The 18,461-nt window shown below is 42.9% G+C and overlaps 1 protein-coding gene across 2 annotated transcripts in view; it reads right to left on the reverse strand.

Annotated features, from left to right (window-relative positions):
* Window positions 1-15,520: 15,520 nt before the first annotated feature.
* The window catches only part of LOC117402697 (uncharacterized), a 60,663-nt gene continuing 57,722 nt past the window's right edge, over window positions 15,521-18,461 (reverse strand). For both annotated transcript variants that reach the window (XM_034004086.1, XM_034004085.2), the window contains exons 5-6: window positions 17,206-18,194; window positions 15,521-16,208 (exon numbers count right to left, since the gene is read on the reverse strand). In XM_034004086.1, the coding sequence (XP_033859977.1) occupies window positions 16,140-16,208; window positions 17,206-18,194 (1,058 nt within the window). In that variant the 3' untranslated portion in view covers window positions 15,521-16,139. The remainder of the gene's footprint in view (window positions 16,209-17,205; window positions 18,195-18,461) is intronic.

Consider the following 18,461-nt stretch of genomic DNA (forward strand, 5'->3'; position numbering starts at 1 on the left):
GTACTTGGAACTGCAAACACAAGTCAAAAAGGAAGTTAGAAAGGCCAAGAGAGAGACAGAAATCAATATTGCTAAGGGGGCTAAAACCAATTCCAAAATGTTTTTCCAATATAATAACAGCAAGAGTACATTCAAAGAGGAGGTTAAATGTCTAAGAGACACAAATGGCAAAATCATAGGCAAAGAAAAAAAAATAGCAAATATATTAAATGATTACTTCTCACAGGTTTTTACAAAGGAGGACACGGACAACATGCCCCACTTGTCGACCTGTTCCTATCCAGTTTTATATAACTTTAGCATAACAGAGGCAGAAGTGTTAAAGGGACTAGGAGCTCTTAAAATAAACAAATCCCCTGGGCCAGATGGGATCCTCCCAATAGTACTCAAAGAAATGAGAGAAGTTATTTACAAACCGCTAACCAAGATCATGCAACAGTCTCTTGACACAGGGGTTGTACCGACAGACTGGAAAATTGCAAACATAATACCGATCCACAAAAAGGGAGACAAAACCGAACCAGGTAACTACAGACCAATAAGCCTGACTTCTATTATATGTAAACTTATGGAAACTATAATAAGATCTAAAATGGAAAGTTACCTATATGGGAACAATATCATGGGAGACAATCAGCATGGTTTTAGGAAAGGGAGATCGTGTCTAACTAACCTGCTTGATTTTTCTAAGGATGCAACATCGACAATGGATAATTGCAAGGCATACAACATGGTTTATTTAGATTTCCAGAAAGCTTTTGACAAAGTCCCGCATAAAAGATTAATTCTCAAACTGAACGCAGTAGGGATTCAAGGAAATGCATGCACATGGATTAGGGAGTGGTTAACATGTAGAAAAAGAAAGTACTGATTAGAGGAGAAACCTCAAAATGGAACTAGGTAACCATTTAATCTAATCAACATTAATGATTTAGATTCTGGTATAGTAAGCAAACTTGTTAAATTTGCAGACAACATAAAAATAGGAGGAGAGGCAAACACTGTTGCAGCAGCAAAGGTCATTCAAAATGATCTAGACAGCACTCAGAAGTGGGCAGACACATGACAAATGACATTTAATAAAGAAAGTACTGCACGCAGTCAATAAAAATGTGCATTATAAATATCATATGGGAGATACTGAAATTGAAGAAGGAATCTATGAAAAAGACCTAGGAGTTTATGTTGACTCAGAAATGTCTTCATCTAGACAATGTGGGGAAGCTATAAAAAAGGCCAACAAGATGCTCGGATATATTGTGAGAAGTGTTGAATTTAAATCAAGGGAAGTAATGTTAAAACTTTACAATGCATTAGTAAGACCTCACCTAGAATATTGTGTTCACTTCTGGTCACCTTGTTACAAAAAGAATATTGCTGCTCTAGAAAGAGTGCAAAGAAGAAGAAGAGCAATCAGAATTATCCCGGGTTTAAAAGGCATGTCGTATGCAAATAGGCTAAAAGAATTGAATCTATTCAGTCTTGAACAAAGAAGACTAGATAATGTCTAGATAAGACTAGATAACTATAGACAATGTCGACCCAGGGGACTTTTTCGACCAGAAAAAAGAAACAAGGACCAGGGATCACAAATAAAGATTAGATAAAGGGGCATTCAGAACAAAAAATAGCTGCTTGATGAGATTCTGGGATCAATAAGCTACTAACAACCAAATGAGCAAAATGGGCTGAATGGCCTCCTCTCGTTTGTAAACTTTCTTTTGTTCTTCTTATGTTCTTACGTTCTTCCTATTCCTTCCTTCCCCTCATCTGATATCTGTTTTACTCGGCTCCACCAACCTCCTGTGCCAAGACCCTTAACAACCTTGATCCTTACCTCTCTTATTCCCTGCATATCTCTTCCCTGGCATGCTCTTACCACTTCTTTCTGAGCAATATATAAAAAATATGCCCTTTCTTTACTATCTATTGTACTTCATTCTTCTCCAAACTTGTCCAATTGTGGTGCAACCAACTACTGACAGACTGATGATTGATCGATACCAAAGCGTTTCTCCGGCAATGGAGGAGGAGGCGGATCATCATTATGAGGTTCCTGATTGGATGATTCTGAATGGACCTCCTCTGCTGTGGACAAGGTCTTGCTCTTTCTGCTCACTCTGGCATAGACAGCATTCAGCTTGGCCAGAACCTCTCCTTCCTCATCTGTTGTTAAGACCAGTTTATGCTGGTTTGCGCCAGTGCTGTCTGGTTCTGGCTGGAGTGTCTCCAGAAGTGTAGGGGAAGAACATTCAGTTTCTAGTTCCTTCACAGTTTGGTAAGTGGGATCTTCTGGCTCGTCATTCACCCACAAACAAGAACTGTCAGGCTGAAGATTGGCATCTGAATGTCTGTAAGAGAGTGTCAATGAAGAGTGGAGGGATTGGCTACAGGCTTCTTTTACATCATTTGCCATTTCATAAATGTGTCCCTCTATCTGTTGAAATTTGATGCTTTCCAAGGCTGGGTCTAAGGTATCTGCTAGAATGTCTGAGTTCTTATGCTTATTTTCAGAGATAGGGCCTGTCTCTCGGTCCCCAGGCTTAGTGACCAATAAGCTAGGAAGGAAGCTTGGCTCATACAGAGTCTTTGAAGGGTTCTGCATGACCAAGATAACCCCTGGACCTTCTAACTTCTTAACCGATGAATTTCTCGGTAGTTTCTCTACTTCCGTCACTGTCTCATAGAATGGCTCCTTTTGCTGTGGTGACTTGAAGTTTTCTGGTGGATTTTTTAGAGGTTCAGAATTGACGTCTCCAGTGTGAAGCCCCTTGGGAAACTGCATGTCATCTGTCTTCACAGAAGAACTAAATTTTTTGGGGTGTGATACTCCTGGCATTGCTTTATCAGTGTCTAGAGAACTTGTTACTCCATTGGGATTCCTTTCTTCTTCCACTCTTGAGCTGAGAGTTGATACCTGGGTAGTATTTTCCAAATGAGGTTTGCCTGAAATGGAGAAAAAAGCAATGTCAATGCATAAGCAAAAAAAACAAAAAACAAACACAAACAGAGGACACATATTTCTCAGCTCGAGCTCTTTGCACAATTTAGCAAACTCATGACACAACCTCATAGGATATACCGCATCTCTTGCAGATGTTTTCTCACAGGGGTTTATTTATTCCCACTCTCCCCCGTTTCATTTTATCATTTTGAAGAGCTTAACACAAACATATTTATAAGGCTAAAGACTTCATCCAAATATACACACGCACAACATGTATATTTATATATGTACATGCTTAACGTAACTACTGTATCTATTTTTAAGCCTAATAGTGTAATAGAAAGGTCATGAAGCTTTCAGCATAACTACTGGTGAAGCATGTTTTTGTGGAGCACAGAAAATGGTTGTTGTGATGTAAAAATTTGTAAGCAAGGAGAAAAGTCTATTGATTTTGATAGAGTATGTGAGATCCGAATGAAGTAGTCTGTAAATCTCATACCTTTCTCATCCTTAAGGATTTCACCCCCCTCTGGATTACATCTGACAACCACAAAATCAAGGTTTTCCAGTTTAGTCTGTGGAACACTGTGACAAAGATCGAATGAGTCTTAGTGTTAGATCTCACTCTCGACCTGTGAGAGCACGGTATACGAGGAACAGAGTACCCTTAATGAAATGGCACGACAATTTATTCCGTAGGGTAGATGGAAGTCGGTCAGTTCGGAAGGGGGCGGAGCCATGGCACCCTAGCTCAGTGACCCAGACGGTAAGCGGCGTGGCATCCGAGGACTGGAGGAGCGGATGCGCTCGTTAACCTCGGGGTCATGGGCGAGGGTATAAATAGGGGGCATGGCTTGAGTGATCTGTTCCTTTTGCATATGGTTAAAACATATAACCGAGAAGGAGCCCGAAACGTGAAAGCGACCGTGAGTGTTTTGTGTCTGTGTCCTAACACTGTGTGTCTTGTGTGTTGTTGTCTCACTAAGATTACTGAGCACGATCCGGAGCTGCAGCCGCAGGCCAGCGAAAACCCGGACTTCACCACTCACCTGTTTCACTTTTGGATCTGTCTCTGTGTTTGCACCTTTTAAACACTTGTATCACGCACTGTCTTTGTGTTCGTGTTTAGTGTGGGTGTCGGAACGGGACTTTGGGGTTGCGGGTCAAACCCGTAGGATTACAATTAGAAGTGATACACGCCGCTGTATCACTTCCAGCACTATTATTATTTATAGGCTTTGCCTTGAGGCTCTGGACATTTATTAAATTAAATAAACACCCTTGCACCTGTACCAACGTCTGTCTGTGTGATTATTCTGCACTGCACTCACCTGCACGTCATTACCACTTTGCCACACGTGGTCGTCAGAAGTAGGAGATGGACTACGCAACACTGTCGGCGCTGCTGGAGCAGCTGGACAGCAGACGGGAGGGGGAGGAAAGACGGAGAGAGGAGAGGTACACCGCGTTGATCGAGAGGGTCGGGCTGGCAATACCTCCCACAGCATCAGCGGAACGCGGCTTCATAGCGCCCAAAGCCAGGACGCATAAAATGACGGCGGATGATGATCCAGAGGCATACCTGGTGGCATTTGAGCGGCTGGCTACCACCGCGTCATGGCCCAGACAGTTCTGGGCAAGCCAGCTGGGACCCTGCCTGATTGGGGAAGCGCAGGCAGCATACCAGGCAATGGGGGATGACGCCGCCGCTCAATATGACCTGGTAAAGCTGGCTATTCTCCGCCGTCTGAATATTACGGAGGAAACGCACAGAGTGAGGTTCAGGGAGTACAGGAGGTCCCCGAACGTACGCCCCAGGGTGGTCGCGCAGAAGCTCTGTGACCACATGATACACTGGCTCACCCCGGCGCTAAAAACAACTGCCCAGATGGGGGAGGCCATCGTTATCGAGCAGTTATGTCATGTGGTCGGCGCCGAGACCCAAGGATGGATACGGCGCCACAACCCCGACACCCTGGAACAGGCAGTCAAGCTCGCTGAGGACTTCGAGGACTCCCTGGTATCCGCCCAGACCGGGCTACTCACCCCGCTACCTCAACGGAGCAGCCGAGCCCCACCTCCTCTCTCTGCTCCATCAGCCCCACCACCAGGACCGGGTCAACGACCTCCGAGAGCACCAACCCCAATGGGCGACCTTGCCTCCTCTTCATGGAGACCAAGGTTGGCCCCCAGCTGGGGTAGAGGTGCTGCCCCTGCCCCGTTGCCATACCAGCAGCGGGACAGACCATTTAATACTGTGCCCTCCTTTCCCCCTACCTGTTTTAGGTGCCGCCAGCCGGGACATCAGGCTAGGTCATGCCCATCTGCGATGGAGTGTGACGTGGCCGTCTGTAATCTGGCATCTGAAGCGGGTAAGCGAGGGAAAAATGGTCGGGAGGGGCCTTGTGTTGTTAAGGTGATTTTTGGAAATGTGAAGACCCATGCATTAGTGGACACAGGGTGTGGTCAGACCTTAATTAGAGCATCTCTCTTGGGCGGTATGGTGTGGCAGCTACAAGGTCAGGTGGCGATCTCCTGTATCCATGGAGACACGGCAACATACCCCACAGTAAAAGCATATTTATCGGTCGGTCCGATGGAACGTTCCCTGGTAGTTGGGGTAGCGGAAAGGTTACCACATCCCATTATTCTGGGTCGGGACTGGCCCAACTATAAAGATTTATTGAAATTAAGGGCAGTCCCGGCCATACACGCAAATGTGGCAGAAAAAGTAGAAGGGGAAATAATTGGTAATGTTTTTCCCTTTCAAGCGGAAATGTTCTCTTCCCTGTTCCGGCCGACAAAAACAAACAAAAAGAGAAGGCTGCGGAAATGGGAGGGAGCGTTAATGAGACAAGGCTGGGGGCTGGTGGGAGCCTGTTATAACGGTGGAAAACGTCAGTCGAAGGGGGTTGGAACGCAGTGTGACCGAGAGGGCGAGGTTACTGGGCCATCAAGGGCAGATGTTATCCCGCCCCGCTCAATATACCGGACATGTGGCACTCGAATGTGAACCTAGTGTGGGAGCAGGACAATGACCCATCACTGGTGCACATTCGGGGACAGGTCCGGTCCATTGAAGGTAAGGATGTTGAAGGCGCTGGGGCACTAGTATTTCCACACTTCATTATCAAGGGGCAATTACTATATAGGGTAAACCTGGCCGTGGGCACAGGACATCCTGTAACACAATTATTGGTCCCCCCGTCTTGTCGGCTGGAGGTCATGAGGCTGGCGCATGATATCCCTTTTGCGGGGCACCTCGGAGTTGACAAGACAAGGGAACGGATATTGGCTCGATTCTTTTGGCCAGGTGTTTATAAAGAAGTGTCGAAATATGTAGCCACATGCCCAGACTGCCAGAGAGTAGTGCCGGGCCGAGTGCGCCCCGCCCCTTTGGTCCCACTGCCAATTATTTCCACCCCCTTTGAACGCATCGCAGTGGACATAGTCGGCCCTTTGCTACCTTCTGACTCCGGGTATACGCATATATTAGTGGTGGTAGATTACGCAACGCGATACCCAGAGGCAGTTCCATTGAGGTCCACTAGTGCTGCTGCGATAGCCAAATAACTAGTGCAGATTATGGCAAGAGTAGGGATCCCCAACGAGATATTGACTGATCATGGAACTAATTTCTTGTCAAATACGCTACAGCAGGTATATAAATTATTAAAAATACGTCCCATCAGAACGTCGGTTTACCATCCACAGACGGACGGTTTGGTGGAACGTTTTAATCAGACTCTAAAGGCGATGCTGAGATGATTTGTGAATCAGGAGCAAAAACATTGGGCATCGCTTCTCCCCTACCTCCTTTTTGCAGTGAGAGAGGTGCCGCAGAGTTCGACAGGGTTTTCCCCCTTCGAGCTCTTGTACGGCCGACAGCCTCGCGGCATCCTCGATCTGTTGAGAGAGGGGTGGGAGGAGCACAAAGGCTCGTCCAAAAATGTAGTGCAGCATGTGCTCCTACTGAGAGATCGCCTAGATTTGGTCGGTCGTTTGGCCCAAGACAATCTCAGATCGGCTCAGCATCGACAACAGCAGCATTACAATCAAAATGCATTAATCCGAACTTTTCGACCTGGAGACAAGGTAATGCTGCTACTTCCCTCAGCGGAATCCAAACTATGTGCTAAATGGCAAGGGCCATATGAGGTGATTCGGGCTATAGGAAAGGTGAATTACGAAATTAAACAGCCCGATCGCCGTAACAAAAAAGAAATTTATCACATAAATTTATTAAAGCCCTGGCAGGCAAGAGAGGTGTTATTTATAGCCCCAGGCAATATAGAGGATGATTTAGGGCCTGAGCTAGAACCCTCTAGCACAAAGAACATTTCGATGGGGGAACAGTTACTTCCTGATCAGCAACGTGAACTACGTAGGTTAATTGAGGAATTTAGCGATGTTTTTTCTAACACGCCCAGTAGAACTAACCTCGCTGAATATGACATTATCTCTCCCCCAGGTGTCACAGTGCGAGAGAGACCTTACCGGATCCCGGAAAGTCGACGGAGTGGCGTTCGCAAAGAGGTATGGGACATGCTCGAACTTGGGGTGATTGAGCCTTCCAGGAGCGAGTGGTGCAGTCCAATTGTGATAGTGGCCAAAAAGGACGGCACCAACCGCTTCTGCGTTGATTTCCGCAAGGTAAACGCTATTGCCAAGTTTGATGCGTATCCCATGCCTCGGGTCGACGAACTCCTAGATAGACTGGGGACGGCGAGGTTCATCTCCACTCTGGATCTGACGAAGGGATATTGGCAGATCCCGTTAACTCGTAGTTCTAGAGAGAAAACCGCATTTTCAACACCAGAGGGGCTGTTTCATTTTACAACCATGCCGTTTGGGTTACATGGTGCGCCTGCTGCCTTCCAGAGACTGATGGACCAGGTTTTACACCCACATCGTGAATATGCGGCAGCGTATATTGATGATGTGGTCATTTACAGCTCCACCTGGCGAGAGCATTTGGCTAGGATCACAGCAGTCCTTCAGTCTCTAAGGGCAGCCCGGCTGACAGCTAACTTGCGAAAATGTGCGTTTGCCAAAAGAGAAACACAATATTTGGGATTTGTAATGGGGAATGGCAGGGTGAAACCCGTTGTCTCCAAGGTCCAGGCCTTGGTAGACGCGGCAATCCCCAAAACCAAGGCTCAAGTGCGGTCGCTACTGGGGTTAGCCGGTTATTACCGCCGCTTTATCCCCGAGTATGCCACAGTGGTTAATCCCTTAGTTGACCTCACCAAAAAGAGCGCACCAAATTTAATTAAATGGTCAGAAGAATGTCAGGGGGCGTTTAATACTGTTAAGCAGAGACTTTGCCAGGCCCCTGCTCTCATCACTCCAGACTTCACTAAGAGATTCATCCTCCACACCGATGCTTCGGATGTCGGTTTGGGTGCAGTCCTGTCTCAAATGGTAGGCGGAGTAGAACACCCTGTTCTGTATATAAGTAAAAAAATGCTCCCTCGGGAGCGCAACTACTCCGTCGTCGAAAAAGAGTGTTTGGCCATTAAATGGGCTACTCACTCTTTAAGATACTACCTGCTGGGACACTCATTTGATCTTGTCACTGACCACGCCCCACTCAAGTGGTTAAGCACAATGAAGGACAGCAATGCCCGGATAACTCGGTGGTATCTGGCATTGCAGCCCTTCATGTACCATATGGTACACCGTGCGGGGAAAGACCACCAAAATGCGGATTATTTTTCCCGGGAGGGGGGAGTAATGGGAAAGGTAGGTTTAGCCGAGTGTTCCTTCGGCTACACTCTGAGCGGTGGGATATGTGACAAAGATCGAATGAGTCTTAGTGTTAGATCTCCCTCTCGACCTGTGAGAGCACGGTATACGAGGAACAGAGTACCCTTAATGAAATGGCATGACAATTTATTCCGTAGGGTAGATGGAAGTCGGTCAGTTCGGAAGGGGGCGGAGCCATGGCAGCCTCCGAGGACTGGAGGAGCGGATGCGCTCGTTAACCTCGGGGTCATGGGCGAGGGTATAAATAGGGGGCATGGCTTGAGTGATCTGTTCCTTTTGCATATGGTTAAAACATATAACCGAGAAGGAGCCCGAAACGTGAAAGCGACCGTGAGTGTTTTGTGTCTGTGTCCTAACACTGTGTGTCTTGTGTGTTGTTGTCTCACTAAGATTACTGAGCATGATCCGGAGCTGCAGCCGCAGGCCAGCGAAAACCCGGACTTCACCACTCACCTGTTTCACTTTCGGAACTGTCTCTGTGTTTGCACCTTTTAAACACTTGTATCACGCACTGTCTTTGTGTTCGTGTTTAGTGTGGGTGTCGGAACGGGACTTTGGGGTTGCGGGTCAAACCCGTAGGATTACAATTAGAAGTGATACACGCCGCTGTATCACTTCCAGCACTATTATTATTTACAGGCTTTGCCTTGAGGCTCTGGACATTTATTAAATTAAATAAACACCCTTGCACCTGTACCAATGTTGGTCTGTGTGATTATTCTGCACTGCACTCACCTGCACGTCATTACCACTTTGCCACAAACACAATGAATACATTATCAAACTGAATGTTCTTCTGGCCAAGCTGAATAGATACAGAATCAATATGGGTCAGAATAATGGACACAAATTCAAAGGGCATAATAATAGGAGCATGCTATAGACCGCCAAATTCAGACACTGAGCAAAATAATCTGTTGTACAATGACATTCGAAATGCGTGTAGAAAAGGAGAAGCCATACTAATGGGGGATTTCAACTTCCCCTGTATAAAATGGGAAAACCCAATGGGGGGCACGACGGACGAAATTGAAATGGTGGAAATGACAAATGACTGCTTCCTAACGCAATTTGTCAAGGCACCGACTAGAGGGGAGGCATGCCTTGATTTAGTCTTTTCAAATAATGAAGACAGAATAACTAAAACAGAGGTCAGAGAGCCATTGGCAAACTCAGACCACAACATGGTCTCATTTGAAATATCTTTTAAAACCCCAAAAGTAATGACTAAAGCTAAGGTTTACAATTTTAGAAAAGCAAACTACGAAGGTATGAAACAGAGACTAGTAGAAGTAGATTGGAGTAAAATAGAGAAAACATCCACAGAAAAAGGGTGGCTGTTTTTTAAAAATGTAGTACTAGAGGCACAAAACAATTATATCCCAAAAGTAGACAAATCTAAATCTAAAACAAAATGGCCAAAATGGTTTAATAGATCAATTAAAAAAAATATTCAGCGAAAAAAGGCACTTTACAGAGCGTTTAAAGGGGACCAAAAACAAAGCACACAGAAAGAGTACTTGGAACTGCAAACACAAGTCAAAAAGGAAGTTAGAAAGGTCAAGAGAAAGATAGAAATCAATATTGCTAAGGGGGCTAAAACCAATTCCAAAATGTTTTTCCAATATTATAACAGCAAGAGAACATTCAAAGAGGAGGTTAAATGTCTAAGAGACACAAATGGCAAAATCATAGATGAAGAAAAAAAAATAGCAAATATATTAAATGATTACTTTTCACAGGTTTTTACAAAGGAGGACACGGACAACATGCCCGACATGTCAACCTGTTCCTATCCAATTTTAAATAACTTTAGCATAACAGAGGCAGAAGTGTTAAAGGGACTAGGAGCTCTTAAAATAAACAAATCCCCTGGGCCAGATGAGATCCTCCCAATAGTACTCAAAGAAATGAGAGAAGTTATTTACAAACCGCTAACCAAGATCATGCAACAGTCTCTTGACACAGGGGTTGTACCGACAGACTGGAAAATAGCAAACGTAATACCAATCCACAAAAAGGGAGACAAAACCGAACCAGGTAACTACAGACCAGTAAGCCTGACTTCTATTATATGTAAACTTATGGAAAGTATAATAAGATCCAGAATGGAAAATTACCTATATGGTAACAATATCCTGGGAGACAGCCAGCATGGTTTTAGGAAAGGGAGATCATGTCTAACTAACCTACTTGACTTTTTTGAGGATGCAACATTGAAAATGGATAACTGCAAAGCATACGACATGGTTTATTTCGATTTCCAGAAAGCTTTTGACAAAGTCCCGCATAAAAGATTAATTCTGAAACTGAACGCAGTAGGGATTCAAGGAAATGCATGCACATGGATTAGGGAGTGGTTAATATGTAGAAAACAGAAAGTACTGATTAGAGGAGAAACCTCGAAATGGAGCGAGGTAACCAGTGGTGTACCACAGGGATCAGTATTAGGTCATCTGCTATTCCTAATCTACATTAATGATTTAGACTCTGATATAGTAAGCAAACTCGTTAAATTTGCAGACGACACAAAAATAGGAGGAGTGGCAAACACTGTTGAAGCAGCAAAGGTCATTCAAAATGATCTAGACAGCATTCAAAATTGGGCAGACACATGGCAAATGAAATTTAATAGAGAAAAGTGTAAAGTATTGCATGCGGGCAATAAAAATGTGCATTATAAATATCATATGGGAGATACTGAAATTGAAGAAGGGAACTATGAAAAAGACCTAGGAGTTTATGTTGACTCAGAAATGTCTTCATCTAGACAATGTGGGGAAGCTATAAAAAAGGCTAACAAGATGCTTGGATATATTGTGAGAAGTGTTGAATTTAAATCAAGGGAAGTAATGTTAATACTCTACAATGCATTAGTAAGACCTCATCTAGAATATTGTGTTCAGTTCTGGTCACCTCGTTACAAAAAGGATATTGCTGCTCTAGAAAGAGTGCAAAGAAGAGCGACCAGAATTATCCCGGGTTTAAAAGGCATGTCGTATGCAGACAGGCTAAAAGAATTGAATCTATTCAGTCTTGAACAAAGAAGACTACGCGGCGATCTGATTCAAACATTCAAAATCCTAAAAGGTATAGACAATGTCGACAAAGGGACTTCTTTGACCTGAAAAAAGAAACAAGGACCAGGGGTCACAAATGGAGATTAGATAAAGGGGCATTCAGAACAGAAAATAGGAGGCACTTTTTTACACAGAGAATTGTGAGAGTCTGGAACCAACTCTCCAGTAATGTTGTTGAAGCTGACACCCTGGGATCCTTCAAGAAGCTGCTTGATGAGATTCTGGGATCAATAAGCTACTAACAACCAAACGAGCAAGATGGGCTGAATGGCCTCCTCTCGTTTGTAAACTTTCTTATGTTCTTATGTTCTTAAAACATATAAATAAGTCACGTGTGACCCAGTGTAATATAAAATAACCATTTACCCTATGTAGGCGACCCTACGTAGGGTAAATGGAATCAAATGTCAATTTTACCAAACAGATCAGAGATAACTAAATAATTTGAGTTATTTATTTTTCTTGCAGTTTCGTTATAGACATTTTAAAAACAACACTGGTGTTGACTCTGATAAGTGTCTCTAGCCATTCCCAAAATCATGCCCACCTCGACTTTGTTGTTTGATTTATTTTAAAAAAAGCACATTTGATGATAGAAATTCATAAAACTTACCTCAGTTAATACAGTCCAACTTGCACCACCACAGCTTGCTTCAAATATTGTAGTTCATGTTGCCCTGACAGCAGCTGCATGGAGCACCAAAAATGGAGGTGCACTATGATTGACCAAAAATGTGTTGTCAACAAATCACAATGTGTTTTAGATAGCTGCTTATTGTAAACTATACTTCGATTAGAAACCGAACAAAAACTGCCCAGAATTTCAAAAACTGTGTGAGATTTTTTTACTAATGTGTGTGAGTGTGAGAATAGGGCCAAATGCTCTGCCACGATAACTTATTTTTTTTTTAAACTGAGGTTGGATCGTCAACTAAACTCAAAACCGGATTGGTTACAAAATGTCAGTGACGGATATTACACAGTACACTACTCAGAAACGATCAGCAACGAAACACAAATCTGCGGCTCTGTTGGGGTGTTGCGAGTGTAAGGGGGAGGCAAAAGCAGGCAAACAAATAGCTATGTACTTTAAATTAATGCTCTGTAAATAAAATAAAATGTATAGAATTTTAAATTATCCAGGATAAAAACAAAAACACGGAAAATGCCAAATATACAAAACTGTATGAAACACTTTATACTACTGTACAGTCATTCTCTTTTAGCGTAAATGGTCATGTTTCTCATTTCCGCTGCCGAATGCACTCTTCGGCTTGTCAACCTCAGGCCAAACTGGGACGCACCAGAGGTAATCCTGGATGCCTGCCACTGAGCAGGATTAGGGCTCGAGCTCTGTGCCCCGACACCAAATGTAAAGGTAAAGGCACACAACCAGTATTTAGGAATAAGAGATTGCGGAATCAAGTAACACAATATGGTAATGGGAGGTACAGGTGGGTGCTGACTTCAGGTAGCAACCCTGCAGATTTTCTGGGTAGGAATGTCCCTGGATGCAGCCACTTAGGCAACAGTATATCTGGTGAAATGAGCCTTAAACCCTGCAAGCTCCCTACCAACCAACATATATGATTATACTGAATGCTTTGAAGTGCTAGAAAACAGTAACAGTGCAAATGTCAGTTATTTACATACTTGCATTGGAATCAAAAGTGCATGTAAGTATAGTTTTATTTTTGTAAAGTTGATGTGGCTCTGCAGCCTTAAGTGGGCGTCTGTGTTTTGAAGTGTATGTGTATATCCATATACCAGCACTGGAAGACCATGATGTAACTGATATTGTCTCTTGTGTCATCTGGAAAGAGTTGCATGTTCTATGTCTTACCTGATGACGGCAGTCTGTGGTTGCTTGTGTTGTCTGGTTCCTTTGGCTGCTTGTGTGGGGCTGGGAATGGCGAGTTAGGGTTTAAAACCCTAACGTCACATTTCCTTGCTTTTGTGGCGATGGGTTCAACACTAACTACTGCATTAACAAAGTTTTTGCAATGTATATACACTACCGGTCAAAAGTTTTAGAACACCTCAATTTTTCCAGTTTTTATTGAAATTTACGCAGTTTAATGTCTCAATGTACTCTGAAATTAAAGCATAGAACAAATAAACAATTGGAGATAAAAAAGAAATCATGGAATCATTTTGTTTAACAAAATGTAATGTAAATTTTTGACTCATCAAAGTAGCCACCTTTTGCAGATATAACAGCCGAACACACTCGTGGCATTCTTTCTACAATGGAAATCAAATATTGTTCGGAAAGTTCTTCCCAACACTGTTGCAGAAGTTCCCACAAATGTGTTGCACTTGTAGGTTGCATTGCTTTCATCCTTCTGTCCAGTTCATCCCAAACCAGCTCGATGGGGTTTAAGTCTGGAGACTGTGCTGGCCATTCCATGATTTGAAGCCTACTGTCTTGTTCTTTTCTTCTAAGCTAGTTCTGACATAGCCTGGAGGTATGTTTTGGGTCATTATCTTGCTGTAGGATGAACCCCTGACCAACTAGGCGTATACCAGAGGGTATTGCATGGCGCTGCAAAATGCTGTGGTAGCAGTTTTGGTTCAGGGTGCCACTCACTCTGTGCAAGTCGTCGACTCTGGATCCAGCAAAAGAGCCCCAGACCATCACGCTTCCTCCTCCATGTTTGACAGTTGGTGTCACACACCGAGGAACCATCCTTTCGCCTACTCGACGGCGTACAAAAACCCTGCGTGATGAACCGAAGATTCCAAATTTTGATTCATCGGTCCATAAGACCTTCTTCCAGTCTTCAGTAGTCCACTGGCGGTGCTTCATGGCCCAGGCAAGCCTCTTTTTCTTATTTTGCCATTTTAGCAATGGCTTTCTTACTGCCACTCGACCTGTCAAACCTGCAGCTCGAAGTCTTCTCTTCACAGTTGAAACTGAGACTTGCTTACTTCGACCAGTGTTAAGCTGTGCTTGAAGCTGTTGTCCTGTGAGCCGCCTATCACGCAAGCTGTTGACTCTCAGAAACTTGACTTCTGATTCTGTTGTGGCTTTGGGTCTGCCAGACCTCTTCCTGTCAGAGTTTCCTCCAGTTTCCAAGTGCCTTTTGATGGTGTAGGAAACTGTACTCACTGACACCTTGGCTTTCTTTGCAATTTCTCTAAAGGAAAGACCTACACTTATAATGGGTTATAATGGTCTGTCTGTCTTCCTTTGTTAATTGCCTTTTTCTCGCCATTATGAGAGCAATATACTCCTTCCTGCAGTACAATACTGTCCAAATAATGCTTAAGAGGGTGTAGTAACACAGTCTGTTCCAACACTGCTTTTATACAGACAGAGGGTTTGTAAGTAATCAACAAAAGTTGGGACACCTGTAGGAATTGTTAGCATTAACTTTCAAGGCTTAATTTACTTCCATTGCTGCAGAACAGCTGTAAGTTGTTACCCCATTACTTGTTCCCTGAAAAAGGCCTTTTTGTATAACTCTGAAATGTACATTATTTTTCAGTTTTTGGTAACCTAAACTTTTTTTTTTAACCTCTGGCAGTTTACCGCTTACCTTTGTACCATTTCAGGTTATTCACTGGACTTGAACTGCTTAAATTTCAATAAAAACTGGAAAATGAGGGTGTTCTAAAACTTTTGACCGGTAGTGTATGTTGTAAATAATGTGCTGCCGTCTTTCAGGATAATGACCTTGTGGGGCGTAGTATATAACAATAATTCTAAGGAAAACAGTACTTAGAATGAAACACGCCGAGGCGTGACTTTATTTGAAAACAAAACAAATGCACTGTTGGTGCAAACTAAAACAAAAGAACAGCCTGAACCCTTCTGTGGGTCTAACTAAACAGTTAAAGCGACCCTCTCTAAACGGGGACAGGCTACTCCTGTTTACCCCGATTTACACACACACGTAACTTACTTATTTTTCCTTACTTTCGTTTCTTCCTGCACAAGCAACTCCACTCATGCTCTCAGCAACTCCTCTTCACGTTCACCCTCCCCCCTACCTTCTCAACCTTACCACTCTTAACTCCCAGACAATTACATAATTAAACAATTAACCTACATTGGAGATAATCCTGACATCAGTATCATCCCCAGGGTCTTAATGCCTCCATATACCCTTTCCGATATAACATACCTTTTTCAACCAAACATAAATTGATTCTTTTTAAACCCAAGTTTGTGGTTTAACCTTTCTTAATCAACTGTGATAACCACTGTTTTTTCCAGAAAAGTACAATTTAGAATATAATGAAAATAACCCCATTATAATGGGTTGTTAAAACCATTAACAAATCAATATATAAATGGCACTTCGATGTCTTTCCTTGGCTTCCCCTCCCCTAGAATTCTACTGAGGTGACACTGTCTCTGGCTGACTGGTGGCTTGGTTTTCTATGGTTACTTCTTTTTCCAAAATCTGAAATAAAGTAATAAACAAATACATAAATAATGAGATGTAAAATATCATCTTCATACTGCATGTGCAGTTCTTATTGTTTAGGGCCCCTTACTTGGGTCCATACTTACTGCACGTTTGAACACAACAGCACCAAGAATTAAATATATATTTTAACAAAATAATTAAAAAAATTCTGGCAAAAAATATAAAAAAAGCTCTTAAAGTTGGACAAAATGATAAATACCCTGATTTCTTGACCTAGTGGCAGTGTGGATAGTGCTGTGTGGATGTATATTCCTCCATATGCTGGGATGCAGAGGTGTTGATACATGCGTTTCTAACTTCTTGTCTTGATTATTGCAGTTCTTTGTTTGTTGGGATACCTGCCACTAAACTTAGAAGTCCAGAACACAGCTGCCAGACTGCTTTAACATACTCGCTTATATCCTTACATTGGTTACCAGTGAGCTACCGAATTGATTTTAAAGTTGCTATAATAACTTATAAGGTCCTTCATGGATTAGGACCATCCTATCTCCAAGAACTACTTACTCCGTATATTCCTACTCATTCTTTGAGATCAGAAAAAGCTGAACTTTTACCTTTTCCAAAAAGCATCTTAAATCAACTGGAACCAGAACTTTTTGCTGTTGTGCACCTCGGTTGTGGAACTCTATTCTGGTTACCATATGCAGGTTGAATCACTGCATTCTTTTAAGTCTAAATTGAAAACATACTTTTCTGAATGTGCTTTTATATAATTGGTTGTGACTGGTGTATTATATACTTTATATATCAGCTATTCTGTATAGTTTTTCACTTTGTACAGCACTTTGGGATGTCATGGCGTGAAGGGCGCTATATAAAAATTAATTTGTAATGTATTGTATTGTATACTTCTAAATTATTACATGATTATTCAACATTCGATGCATCCATAACATGTAGTCTTGGGAGAATACTCACTGTAGTGACAAATGTAGCATTCATACACATTGTATGATAAAACATTCACCTTAGATTCAGATGATTGATCGATACCAAAGCGTTTCTCCGGCAATGGAGGAGGAGGCGGATCATCATTATGAGGTTCCTGATTGGATGATTCTGAATGGACCTCCTCTGCTGTGGACAAGGTCTTGCTCTTTCTGCTCACTCTGGCATAGACAGCATTCAGCTTGGCCAGAACCTCTCCTTCCTCAAAGATCTCTTCAAGTACAGCATCTGTTGTTAAGACCAGTTTATGCTGGTTTGCGCCAGTGCTGTCTGGTTCTGGCTGGAGTGTCTCCAGAAGTGTAGGGGAAGAACATTCAGTTTCTAGTTCCTTCACAGTTTGGTAAGTGGGATCTTCTGGCTCGTCATTCACCCACAAACAAGAACTGTCAGGCTGAAGATTGGCATCTGAATGTCTGTAAGAGAGTGTCAATGAAGAGTGGAGGGATTGGCTACTGGCTTCTTTTACATCATTTGCTGTTTCATAAATGTGTCCCTCTATCTGTTGAAATTTGATGCTTTCCAAGGCTGGGTCTAAGGTATCTGCTAGAATGTCTGAGTTCTTATGCTTATTTTCAGAGATAGGGCCTGTCTCTCGGTCCCCAGGCTTAGTGACCAATAAGCTAGGAAGGAAGCTTGGCTCATACAGAGTCTTTGAAAGGTTCTGCATGACCAAGATAACCCCTGGACCTTCTAACTTCTTAACCGATGAATTTCTCGGTAGTTTCTCTACTTCCGTCACTGTCTCATAGAATGGCTCCTTTTGCTGTGGTGACTTGAAGTTTTCTGGTGGATTTTTTAGAGGTTCAGAATTGACGTCTCCAGTGTGAAGCCCCTTGGGAAACTGCATGTCATCTGTCTTCACAGAAGAACTAAATTTTTGGGGGGGTGATACTCCTGGCATTGCTTTATCAGTGTCTAGAGAACTTGTTACTCCATTGGGATTCCTTTCTTCTTCCACTCTTGAGCTGAGAGTTGATACCTGGGTAGTATTTTCCAAATGAGGTTTGCCTGAAATGGAGAAAAAAGCAATGTCAATGCATAAGCAAAAAAAACAAAAAACAAACACAAACAGAGGACACATATTTCTCAGCTCGAGCTCTTTGCACAATTTAGCAAACTCATGACACAACCTCATAGGATATACCGCATCTCTTGCAGATGTTTTCTCACAGGGGTTTATTTATTCCCACTCTCCCCCGTTTCATTTTATCATTTTGAAGAGCTTAACACAAACATATTTATAAGGCTAAAGACTTCATCCAAATATACACACGC

Source organism: Acipenser ruthenus, chromosome 5 (genome assembly GCF_902713425.1).
Source record: "Acipenser ruthenus chromosome 5, fAciRut3.2 maternal haplotype, whole genome shotgun sequence".
Taxonomy (NCBI): Eukaryota; Metazoa; Chordata; class Actinopteri; order Acipenseriformes; family Acipenseridae; genus Acipenser; species Acipenser ruthenus.